Raw genomic sequence first — 12,939 nt, forward strand, 5'->3', positions numbered from 1 at the left:
AAAGGATAAGAGAGAGATGATGAGTAGAACTGATAGAGGGGAAACAAGGAGGTAGAAAAAGGAGTTCAAAAATGAAAACTTAAAAGTTTTTGGAAATTTAATTATTTTCTCCTACTTGGGAAATCTCTCTAGGCCAGGGCTTCATAGACTTTTTCCACTTGCAACCCCTTTAGTGCTTTTTAAACTGTGGGTTGTGACCCACACTTTAAGAAGCGCTGCCTAGTTTAAATGTATTTCATTGTATATAGACTTAAATGAAAAAGCAAAGAAAGCAGATGATTCTCTAAGATTAAAATACTATGGTTTGGGTAAGTAGTTTCCCCAAAAATGATTGGATAGATAACATAAGACATGTGAAAGGCTCTGAATCAAGTTTCCCACCATCTATTTGGAGAGCAGAGACTGGTTTTGGATCACTGAAAATACAGCTAGCCCTGAGTAACAAAATATTCTTCTTACTGGGGGATCTGACCTCAAATATGTAGCAAAAGGGTAAAGACTCACATAAACCACTTAAAGTATGACTTTCACTCTAGTTAAATCATTTCGTTGCTTTGGTATGGAAACCATTATATTAAATGTGTCAACTGTAGTAACATCTGTAAAGAAAATAAAGGGTAGAGGCCTGAACTACAATCTCGAGAAGCTTTCTTAATTTGGTGCCCAAAGGTACTAATTTTTCTAAACAATGATCACTTGGACTCCTTCACAGGTTAAATGAGCATTTCCCAGGAGACCTATAGGTAACTTATGCTTTTAACAGGTTTCTAGTGGATAGGAAGTAGGACCATCCCCTCCTACCATAAGTTAAGTGTTTTTAAAAACTCAGATCTTCTTGATCTTTCTCTTCTGTTTCTGAAATGAGTCTAAAACATTGTGACTCTAAGGAAATACAGCCTTTGGTCCATTGCTGCTACTAAATATAGCAAAAAAATCCAAAATCCAGTTGCACATATGAAGAGAGCAGCAGCATACAACTGTGTCTGTATTCATATTGGATTGCTGGGTTTTTTTTTTTCAGCCACTTATTAGTCAACTGGACTCCTCCAGAGGCCAAACAGGCATTTTTCTCTAGAATATTGCAGATTTATGTCAATCTTCTATATAGGATAAAGCAGGCAGAGGCAACAATCTCTAGAAACTTCCCTGGTGGCCTGGTATCATGAGCAATTGCCTGGCCTGTTTTGTGGAGGTTGTCCTGCCCCATCAAGATGAACTCCAATTGGCTAGAACTCTGTTCTCACTGCCACCATGGGGAGCTTATAATAGTCTCAAATGCCCTAGTATTCAAATCCATGGATCTCATCCTTCCCAAATCAAGTGAAATGACATGTCAGGTGAGTATCAGTTAGATGGAGAGAAACTGAAATTCAGAACCAGCAAAGAACTAAGGACAATCTTTTAAAAGAAAAAAAAAGGCAGAAAGAACAGAGCAGGTAGCTTTAGAAGAAACTGATCATTTTCAACAAACCAGAAAACAAAAAAGACTTTTTTCTTATACTTTGCTGTTTGAGTTTGAAAGAAAAATGCTAATTTTCCTCAGATATCTCACAGACTCTTTGGGATGGAGACCACTTGGGGGAGATATGATTTTGTGACAAACTGAAGAAACTAAAATCCTAAACTACTAAGTCATCTTAGAGTATTTATTGTTATTTTTTGAAGGTTCTTAGGCCAGGAAGACATTCCTTTGGTTTAGAAGAGAACTGTAAGAAATCTGAGTGCTCTGGGAAATGTCCCTGGATCTTAACAAATTCATTAACTAGTGATGGATGTTTATGTATTACATTGGTCAATAACCTTTCTTTGAGGAGTCAGATGTATTATTTTGTATTCATACCTTCCATGAAAGAGTGGAGAGACTGTGTAAGAGTGGAGGGCCTGTTCCTGAACTACTCAGGGTTGGCTTCCCAGCTTTTCGAAACCTTTAATAAGAAGCTACTTATTATTTTTTGGAAGCCTCACAGTCAAGGAAATTAAAAGGGGCTGAGACTGAGGACTGTAATGTGGAACATGGAGGGCAACCTTAATCAGTAATATGTTCTTTGCTGGACCTGTCCATGCTGGGTATGGAGATAGTGGTTATTACTTTATGATGGAATAAGTGAAGTCAATTAACCAGGTGGAGACCCCTAACCTATATTTATATATAACTTTTCAATTTTAGCTCTTCCTTTTCTCTATAGACCTTTTAGAACATAAGTAGTTAGTTCACTCTGTGAATGAGATTTTCTATCTCTTTTCCCTCTCCCCTATCCATTTCTCTCACACCCAGATATATGTGACCTTCAATTTCAATGTCTATCAGTGAACAAAAACAGAAGAAAAAAAACTTCAAACTCCAGTCTCTTAATCCTCCTTTGTGGAAGAAGACTTTTCCAAATGACTCATTTTGGGCAGGGGCTCTCTGGATTAAACTTGAAGGACAGACCCAGCACTGCTTGGCTTCCTTCTATAGTGATGTTATCAAGGTTCTACTTTCCTTCTGTGAAAAATCCATGAAAATCATGAAATTCATAATAAACCTGGTAGCTTCTGACCTTACAAACAGTCCCAAGAAAGCAATTTACAAATATTTCTATGTGTGGGATAGAAGGGATTCTATACTATGAAAAATTTATTAGGAAAAACAATGACATTAAAAAGTGGACAAGCAGCACTTCTACTGTGGCATACCTGCCCTCCTTGTCCCTCTCCCACCTCCCCATTTCTGGAGTCACGGAGTCACCCTGTTGATGTCATAGAAGAAACAGTGGATAAACACTCACTTTTGGTTTAGCTCTTGGCTTCAGCTGCTCTAACTTCTTAGCTGCAGCCTCAATTGATGCCGCAGCCCCCAGTAATTCAGTTTCGGCAATGACTGTTGGATCTTCCGGATCCACCCACTCCGTACCTGAAAGGAGTCCAAAACATCATCATTTTTGGTAGTCATGGTTCTTGGTCTACTGCTGAGACCCAACACAATCATCTGAAAAGTGTTCCCCCACTCTGATGGTCTTCTGGAATTGGATTTAGTTTCTTCTCATCTCATTTAATGCCTCTGGTTTCAAATAGAGCACATAATGACACAGACTTCTTGGGTAAACCTTTGTTTTGATGTCACTGCTTGTACAACTGTTTTCTAGGAGCAGTCATCGGTAAGAACTGTGGCAAACAAGCTCACTATCTTTTTGTGGGATCTTACTACTGCCTTCAACTGAAAGTTCTAGAAGTTTAGATAACTTAACACTGGCCTGAAATGATGGCAAGATGGATGATAAGCCCCAGGAATTCTTTACTTCCATCTTCCTAAATAGTACCTGGGATGAAACCTGAATCTCCAGCACATAAAGTCAGACTGAATGTTGTCAAGTGCAGAGAAGTTTGATGGAAAAGCAGCACTCAGAATCAATTAAATTGGATAGCATATTTTTTGTAATTCAGGTCTTTGGGGACAATGTGGCATAGCGAATGAAAAGCTGGCCTAGAAGCCAGGATGACCTGGATTCAAGTTGTGCCTCTGACACATAAAAGCTTTGGGGCCCTGGAGTCAAGATGACCAGGGTTCAAATCTGGATTCAGAATTTTTCTAGCTGTGTGACCTTGGGCAAGTCACTTAACCTCTGTTTGTCTCAGCTTCCTCAACTGTAAAATGGGCATAATGATCCCCATTATATTATCCAAATAGGAATTATAACACCTACCTCCCAGGGTTGTTATGAGGATCAGATGAGATAATAATTGTAAAGCACTTAACACAGTGCTTGGCATATAGCAGATGTTTAATAGATGTTTATTTCTGGGGTGGCTAGGTGGTGCAGTGAATAGAGCACTGGCCCCGGAGTCAGGAGGACCTGAGTTCAAATCCAGCCTCAGACACGTAACACTTACTAGCCGTGTGACCTTGGGCAAGTCATTTAACCCCAACTGCCTTAAAAAAAAAAAAGCATAAATGCTTATTTCCACCTTCCCTTCCTTTAGGCAACTCTCTATGATCACAAATTACAAAGTGGCCAACCTGCAATAGTAGAAGGAATGTCCTCATCTGGTAGTTTCTACACCAGTGAATTCACTGGTCTATTGCCTACTCTTGTGCTTAGACTTTGGATGAAAACATATAAATAAATGACAGAATCAGTCATAGGGAAAAGAGTTTTAAGTCAATTCTTCCTTATAAAAAGGTATATGCAGTACAGAGAGAGGGGAGAAGGCTTGTCCTAAAAAAATGGATATATCCCAACCTTGTTATTTCTTGACTGTCTCTAATAATTTCTATAACTGGAACCTACCTTTCATGGCTTCCGCTGCCTGGATGAGCTCCGTCACAGCACCTGCCACGCGCTTAGAGAAGGCGGCTAACTGATGCTTTAGCTCTGGCGTTGGTTTCTGAAGAATCTATGTATGAAAAGAAAACAGAGGCATGACTACATGTTAATGTTACAGAAAATACCAAAGCTCTCAAATGAGATAAAGGTCTAAACCTCAAAACAAGCCAAAGAGCCCATCCCAACTCCTCACACATCTCATCCAAATTCTAAGGAACACACACCCACACATCAGTGAAGGCACTAATAAGAACAAAAGCCAAAACAAGTATTTGACAACAAAGCAAATGTGTGACCTAAACCTAATGGCTGTTAGCACCTAGAAATCCAACAGGATGAGATAGGAAGCCCCAAGCATACAAGCATGATAAATCCTAGACTTTCAAGTACAAGTTTTTGAGGGGGGGGGGGGTTTGAGGCGAAACAGGAAGGGTCAGAAATCTGATGACTGAAAAAAGGGAAGGCCACTTTCATCCTTATATGTTTATTTAAGATTGGCTTTTTTTTTTTAAACTGATGATTTAAAGATAGATACTGGTTCTCTCTTTTTCCATTACAGATCAGATGACCTTTTTCAGATGAGTTCTTTTCCAGTCCATCAAAGAAAGTCATTATCGTCATTCAGTCATTTCGGCTGTGTCTGATTCTTCTTGACCCTATTTGGGGTTTTCTTGGTAAAAGTCATGGGATGATTTGCCATTTCTTTTTTTTTTTTTAATTTTTGCTTTTTTATTGGAGGGGGAAGGTAGGGCAACTGGGGTTAAGTGACTTGCCCAAGGTCACACGGCTAGGGTTTTTTTTTTTTTTGGGTTGTTGTTAAGTGTCTGAGACTGGATTTGAACTCAGGTCCTCCTGACTCCAGGGCCAGTACTCTATTCACTGCACCACCTAGCCACCCCCAGTTTGCCATTTCTTTCTCCAGTTCATTTTACAGATGAGGAAACTAAGGCAAATAGGGTTCAGTGACTTGCCCAAGGTCACCCAACTAGTAAGTATCTGAGGCCAGATTTGAACTCAAGAAGATGAGTCTTTCTGACTCCAGGCCCAGCACTCTATCCAACTAACTACTCCAAGGAAGTCACTAGAATTAAGATAATACAAACCCTGGTTTCAATCTTTTACCCAAGGATTTAAGTCCTAATTCTACTCTATTAATTCATGATTTTCAGAGTCTTTCCTAAACTCACTCATTCCTTAAGTCTCTCTGTATTCACAGTGGCAATCTTCAGATTTAGAGAATTTAAGAAATTAATAGATGATACTTAGACTTTTTTGTTTGCTGCATTGTTTGTGAACTCACTGTACTACCATTTTTCTGAGTTCTTCTGAACAAAAAAAAAAACACACAAGACAAAAAACCTTCCTTATGATGAAAATTAATGTCAATTTGGTGCAGGGTAATGAGAGAGAATCAAACTCACCTTTCATGGCATTCCTCCCAGTTCTTCCTAAAGTCCTTTGGACTTATGGTATTCTGAGTCCTTAGCCCTATCCTCCTTCCTCCCCCCTCCATACCCTAGGTCCCAAGGTTACCAATTACCTGTCTTATATTAGCACAACACAAACACATTCAAATCATACATCCAACTGCAAACCCCCAACTTGCAAAAACCAAAAAGGTTTTGGAAATGCCTAGTCACAATCTCTTGTTCCCTTTCCTTATTTCTATGCTTTACAGCCCATAATCCCTCCATTCTAGTTTAGCTGAAGATGCAGAAGAGTAAAATCTCCAACTTTTAGGTAAGGTAGAATCAAAAGGCCTTATAGCTTTAGCTAAATCAACTAGGCCACTAGCTCATGTCACAAATTGGGAATCAAGATTTTTTTTTTTTTTTTTGCTTTCTGGAGAGCAATTGGGGTTAAATGACTTGCCCAAGGTCACAGGCTAGTTTTTGTGTTAAGTGTCTGAGGTCGGATTTGAACTCAGGTCCTCCTGACTCCAGGGCTGGTGCTCTATTCACTACGCCACCTAGCCGCCCCAGGAATCAAGATTGATTGACTCTGGGCCAATTGACTATAATATACTACAATGTTCTAGAAATATTACAGATAGAAAGCTCTAACCATTCCCAGTTGTTTACACCTCTGTAAGGTGTAATTTCTTTATCTCATCCCGCATTCTTTGAGGTTATGTGTTACTGATTTGTCACAATTTAACACCACGCATATATCTTGTAATTTTTTATTCTCTGCTCTTGATTTGCAATCTTAATGAGAGGTGTGTAGTTATAAATAACCACTCAGAATTCTCTTCATAAGATAAACCCCTTCCTTTTCCATTTCCTTTTATTAGCTGAGAGTTTGTATAGGTATGAGGACTCCATTCCAGTCAAAGATCTCCCCTGCAATTGTTCTAACTGATTTGGGAGACTGATATTATTTCTTCAATAATTATTACTTTTTGCCCCACTTCCCCCATCTTCATCCTTAAAATCCAGCTCAGGGCTATGCAGAAAACAAGCAATCAGTAAGCTGAATGAGTCCTTTAGTCAAACTATATTAAGATTTCTGAGTCTAGTTTTGCAGAACGAGAACACTACAACACTGCGGCCTACTCCTCTAAACTGTAATGAGTTGGACCTCGTTTCCCTAATGCTATGAGCTCCTGCTCTATTCTACTGAACAGGTATCAGAAATCCTTGTGATTCTCCAATTTTTTCATGCTTGGCTCAACTCTTTGGGTTACTCCTTGTGTGGTACAGTGGAGAAACCACTGGGTTTTTAACCATACAGTCTAGGTTCAAATCCTTGCCATGCCACATATTATGGGACCTCGAGCAAGTTGCTTAAGTCTCTGGGCTCTCAGTTTCCTTATCTGTAAAATGAGGGGGTTAGCCGCAAGGATCTTTAATGTCCCTCCTAGCTCTGAATCTATAACCCTAGATTTTCTATAATTCTTTATTTTCAAAGATCAAATAGACAACAAATATTTATTGTCAACTATGTGCCTAGTGAACTCCATGTTAGGTAGGGAGGAGAAACAAAGAGAAATATAAGACACAGTCCTGAAGGACATTACAGTCTAGGTGGGGACATCAGATTTCTGTACATCGATGGGGCCTGCTGAGCAGCATTAGACGAGACAGCCAAGACATTCCTAAACGGAGATTCCTTACTGAGTATTTGCAAATCAGAATCTTGAGTTGTCACTCTGAGTCACAGAAATACAATTAATTGCTACTGCTTAGTCCTTCAGTCATGTTCTACTCTATGTAACCCCATGGACCATAGCACGCCAGTACTGTGCATGGAGTTTTCTTAGCAAAAAATAGTAGAGTGGTTTGCCATTTCCTTTTCCAGTGGATTAAGGCAAACAGAGGTTAGGTGAATTGCTCAGGGTCACATAGCTAGTTAGTTTCTTGATGTCAAATTTGAACTCAGGTGTTCCTGACTCCAGGCCCAGCACTCTATCCACTGAGCCATCTAACTGCTTAAGTATAATTAGAGGTAGAAGAAGGAAAAGATTAGAGTTGGCCTTGTCAAAAAGGGAAGAGGTCAGCATTTTTAAGCATTTATGTATCATGGACCCTTTTGCAGCCTGACAAGTCTATGCGCCGCTTCTCAGTACACTGATTTAAAATGTGTAAAATAAAATATATACACGATTACAAAGAACAAGTTATACTGAAATATAGCTATCAATATATTTTAAAAGACACAAATTTACAGACACCCCCTAAAATTTTTTATGTTCTCTGCAAGAACCTCTTAGAGAAGTCTGTTCAGCCATAAACTAAATGGGATATTCAATCCCCACTCCCTCTACACAAACTTGCTTTAATTTAAAACAATATAGCAACTCCAAATCCTTTTGTAGATAGTAATTTTTCTCTTGAAAACTAAAAGACAATGAAATAACTACAAACCCATACCAACTGTAATATTTACCATTTCTTTATAGGTTTGGCTTTGTAAGGTAAGCTTCCAAGAGGTCACTTGGAAAATCCTTGGGCGCCAGTTAGGATATCTTGCTACTAGAAGAATGTTCAGTTGTTTTTTAGTTGCATCCGACTCTTTGTGACCCTATTTGGGGTTTTCTTGGCAAAGAAGCTGGATCAGTTTGTCATTTCATTCTCCAGTTTATTGTGCAGATGAGGAAACTGAGGCACACAGGTTTAGACCACACACACACACGCGCGCCCAGGGTCACACAGGTCTGAGGCTGGCTTTAAATTCAGGTCTTCCTTACTCCAGGCTCAATTTTTCTATCCACTGCACCACCTGGATGCCCTGCTACCTGAAGAATAGTGGTACCTTAGTTGGTCAGAACAACCAGGCCTCCCAGAAGCATAGTTAATATAGAGAATTTTGGGGTGGCTAGGTGGCGCAGTGAATAGAGCACTGGCCCTGTAGTCAGGAGGACCTGAGTTCAAATCGATCTCAGATACTTAATGCTCAGTAGCTGTGTGACCTTGGGCAAGTCACTCGACCCCAAATACCCTGCCTTCCCCCTCCAAAAAAGCAAAAAAATAAAAGTTATAAAAACATATAGAGAATTTTTAAAAAAGATATTAGCTATTTGTGGCAGCACTATTTATACTGTTGAAAGGTAGGAAACCCTCTCCCCCCCGCCCCACTCAAACTGCTTCAGAGAGGAATGAGGGAACAAAGAATTATGCTTGAGAAAATAGCAATGAGGGAGAGAGATGTCACTTCTGTATATATTCTGAACTTGGAAGCAAGGGAGAAAATTTATAGTAAACAGATTTTGAGGGTGAAGAAGGATGAAACAGTTTCTATTTTTATGTTAACATTTTTTCATGGACCCAATCTGGGAGCAAGGTGATTTCTAATGGAAGGAAAAAGAATGAAATTAAAATTCTGCTGGTGGAAATGAGGGTAATTTTAGTGCCACTTAAATATATTATGGTTGTGCATAAATGCTGGACTCAGATTGCAGGAGACTATGATGGGTTCTTTCATTGAATGTTTATAAACGAGTTTGCAGGTTGCCCTGTAATCCAAATTCTCTACAAATTAAAGGCAAACAGCAAATGGGCCAGGTAAAATGCTACACAAGGAGGTACCTTTGAACCCCAGAGGGTAAGAACTATATTTGGAGTATGTTGGGGGATGTAAGGTATATGAAGACTGGAAAGGTGTATGAAGGATGTTGAATACTAAATAGAGGATTTTATGTTTGATCCTGGAGGTAACAGGTAATTACTGAGTAGAGTGAAGTGGGGTGACATTAGGAAGTTCACCTGGGCAGCTGAGAGGAGGATGGAGTAAAGCAGGGAGAAATGTGTGGTAGGGAAACCAAGTAGCCAATAGTTCAGGCTTGAGGTGATGAAGGCCTGTACCGAGTGTCTGAGGAGAGAAAGAGTCATATACAAGAGATGATGCAAAGGTAAAATCAACAGGACTTGGCAGCAGATTGGGTAAGAGGACGAGTCAAGGATGGCACCTAGGCTGTAAGCCTGGGTACTAGGAGATGGAGGCACCCTCCATAGTAACAGAAAAATTAGGAAGTGGGGAGGATGGAGGTGGGGATTTAAATTCAGTTTTGGACATGTTGAGTTTAAGATCATGGAAACATACAATAATCAGAGAGGGTAGGGATGGATAAGTAGATATGAGAACCACCAGCTTAGACATACTTGAATCCATGGGAGTTGATGGGATCACTATGTGAAACAGTATATAGAGAGAAGAGAATAAGGCAAGGACAGAGCTATGTGGAACACCCATAGTTAACAGGTATGACCTGGATGAAGAACCAGCTAAGGAGACAGAGGAGAGGTAAAGTAGGTAAGAGGAGAACCTGGAGAGAGCGGGCTCAAGGAAAACTAGAGAAAAGAGAGCAGCATGGAGAAGATAGAGGGTGATCAACAATGCCGAAAGCTACAGGGGGGTCCAAAAGGAAGAGGGACTGAGAAAAGGCCACTAGATTTGGGAATCAAGAGGTATTTAGTAACTTTGGGGAGAGCAGCTTTGGTTAATGATTTTCAAAGCCAGACTGTAGAGAGTTAATAAGAGAGTGAAAGGAAAGGAAGCGGTGGCATCTATTGTAGAGTCTTCTCCAGTAAAAAGATAGTAGTGATATGGGATGAGGGATCAAGTGGGAGTGGTAGGAAGATGGAGGAGATGTGGGCATGTTTGCAGGCACTAGGAAGCAGCCACTGGACAGGGAGAGGTTGAAGATAAATGAGGGGGGGGATGGCGGAGAAGACAATCTACAGGAGATGGGATGAAATGGGACCACTTGAACATGTAGAGGGATCTACCTTGGCAGGAGAAAGACTAGCTCATCACGTGAGATTGGGGTGAAGGAGATAGTGGCAGAAGGTATCTGATTAATGTGCAATGAGGAGGAAGGGAGAAAGAGGTCTTGATAATGGTCTCAATTTCTTCAGTAAAATGAGAGGCAAAGTCCTCAGATGAGAGGGTAAGGGAAGAGAGGGAAGCGTGGGAGGTTTGAGGAAGGATTGGAAAGTCTGGAAGAGCCACTGTGGTGAGTGGGATAGTGAATTAATCAGGAAGGCACAAGATGATTCTCTTGTATCAGGAAGGACCCAATTTGAGGTTATATACCATAAACAGGAGAAAGAGAGGGTTTGATTTCATTTAGAAAATTACATAGCACTTTCAACAACTTCAAGCTTCTCCCTGAAGCCAAAACCCATCTCTTTGTACCAGCAGGTCCATTCTTCCAGTAATGACACAGGGATGTCAGCCAAGCAATACTACCAGCTCCAAATCTTCCTCTACACTGGAGTGACCGGTAGAAACTAACGAAAACAAACTGACCAAACAGCAAATACAGAGTGTCCCAAGTCTTAGAGCAGTTTAGGGTTAAGCTTTAAGAGCTTCAATAAGTTCTTTAAGCTCTTAATGGCTTAAAACTACACTAAGACTTTTGGGATGCCCTGTATTTATTAAACACCTATCATGTGGTAGGCACTATGTGAGATGATGAGTACATAGAGACAAAAAAATCAAATAGTCCCAGCCCTCAAGGAGAAAGGGGGGCAGATGGACAGTATGAACATATATAGGGCTACAAAATATATTTAAATTAGATGAAAGATATATATATATATGTGTGTATGTGTATGTGTGTACATGTATGCACAAACACATATAAAAATATACAGCATAAATACAAATTTAATAAATACAAATAAACAAAAAGTAATTAAATATAAGGTGACTTGGGAAGGAGGTCATTAGAGCTTGGGGAATAAGGAAAGGATTTATTCAGAATATGGAGCTTGAGTTGGATGTTAAAAGAAGAGAGGGTCAGGGCAGCTAGGTGGTGCAGTGATTAGAGCACCAGACCTGGAGTCAGGAGGACCTGAGTTCAAATTTGGCCTCAGACACTTAACACTTACTAGCTGTGTGACCTTGGGCAAGTCACTTAACCCCAATTGTCCTGCCTTCCCCCCTCCAAAAAGCAAAAAAAAAAAAAATAAAGAAGAAGAAGGGGAGAGGGTCTCTGTGAGGCAGTAGTAAGGACAGAGTACATTCCAGACATGGGGCACACAGCCAGTAAGTATCTGAGGCTGGATCTGAACTGAGGAAGACAAGTTTTCCTGACTCCAAGCCCAGTTCTCCATCTACTGCGTCACATGTAGTTGCCCCAAGAACTCATTAATAACCTTCCCTCTAAATCAACATATAATTTAATACTCAGTGACTTCAAAGCAAAGGGAGAAACTGCTGAGGAAGATGAAAAATGTTAGAAAACATGGTTCAAGATAGGCCAAAGACTTGCAGAAATAAAGAAGCCTTACACACCATGAATACCGTAAAGAAAATAATCAGAAGGAGCTGGGCATGGCAGCACTAAATACAAGCATTGCACACGCATGTGTATGCACACACACACATACACAGAGAAATGCATTTTATTTTAATGGATAAGAAGTGATTCACCAATGTGGAAGTCATTCCTGAGTTGGCCAGACCACTGACTTATTAGATAAAACATCAAAGTTAGTACCAAGTTGAAAGAATAAAAATGAGTAAAGATGGGGCATGTGATTAAAAAGAACTCTAAACAGACCTCTATAAACAAGGAAATGAGGCTGAAAAGGGGGAAGTGTATGGAGAAGGCATCAATACCAATGACAACAATTTTCTACAGAAGTTGTTACTGGACTGTTGGAAGGAACACCTGCACCAATGAGATTGCAGAACCACTTAAGGAGAGTATACATATCATTTCAAATTTTTGTAGCATTCTCATTTATAATTCAAACTCTCAGTCATTCCGGTTTCTTCTTTTGTTACGGGAATCATAAGGAATATATGGAATAGTAGTCTCCTGAGCTTACTTGTTCTTTAGATCCTCACAATTCTTTTACTCTACTTTGTATTGTCTGCTTTAGGAAAGTAACGTCTCCAAAATTTCATTTAAATTAATTCAGTATTTTAGTTAATTTAACAAAAATTAATACAACAACAACAACAAAAAAGAAATGAATGGGCTCTGATAAGTTAGGAGCTCCCCAAATGCCTATGTGACTGGGAAAACAAACAGATAGGAAAAGGATCTAGGATTGATAAATAATCTTAAATTATTAATAGTACTTACATTTTAAATTTGATTCTTGTAAGCCACTGGAATTTACCTTTTTTTTGTTTTTTGCTTTTTGGAGGGGGAAGATAGGGCAATTGGGGTTAAGTGACT

At 39.7% G+C, this 12,939-nt stretch overlaps 1 protein-coding gene across 1 annotated transcript in view; it reads right to left on the reverse strand.

Moving 5' to 3' along the window:
• TLN2 (talin 2) overlaps window positions 1–12,939 on the reverse strand; it is a 569,404-nt gene that overhangs the window by 19,455 nt on the left and 537,010 nt on the right. Inside the window, exons 56-57 of the mRNA XM_069098382.1 lie at window positions 4,269–4,374; window positions 2,769–2,893 (exon numbers count right to left, since the gene is read on the reverse strand). Coding sequence (XP_068954483.1) covers window positions 2,769–2,893; window positions 4,269–4,374 — 231 coding nt within the window. The remainder of the gene's footprint in view (window positions 1–2,768; window positions 2,894–4,268; window positions 4,375–12,939) is intronic.

This window comes from Petaurus breviceps, unplaced genomic scaffold (genome assembly GCF_028583685.1).
Source record: "Petaurus breviceps papuanus isolate PSGF00001 unplaced genomic scaffold, PetGlider_PUasm1.0 37, whole genome shotgun sequence".
NCBI classification, from domain to species: Eukaryota; Metazoa; Chordata; class Mammalia; order Diprotodontia; family Petauridae; genus Petaurus; species Petaurus breviceps.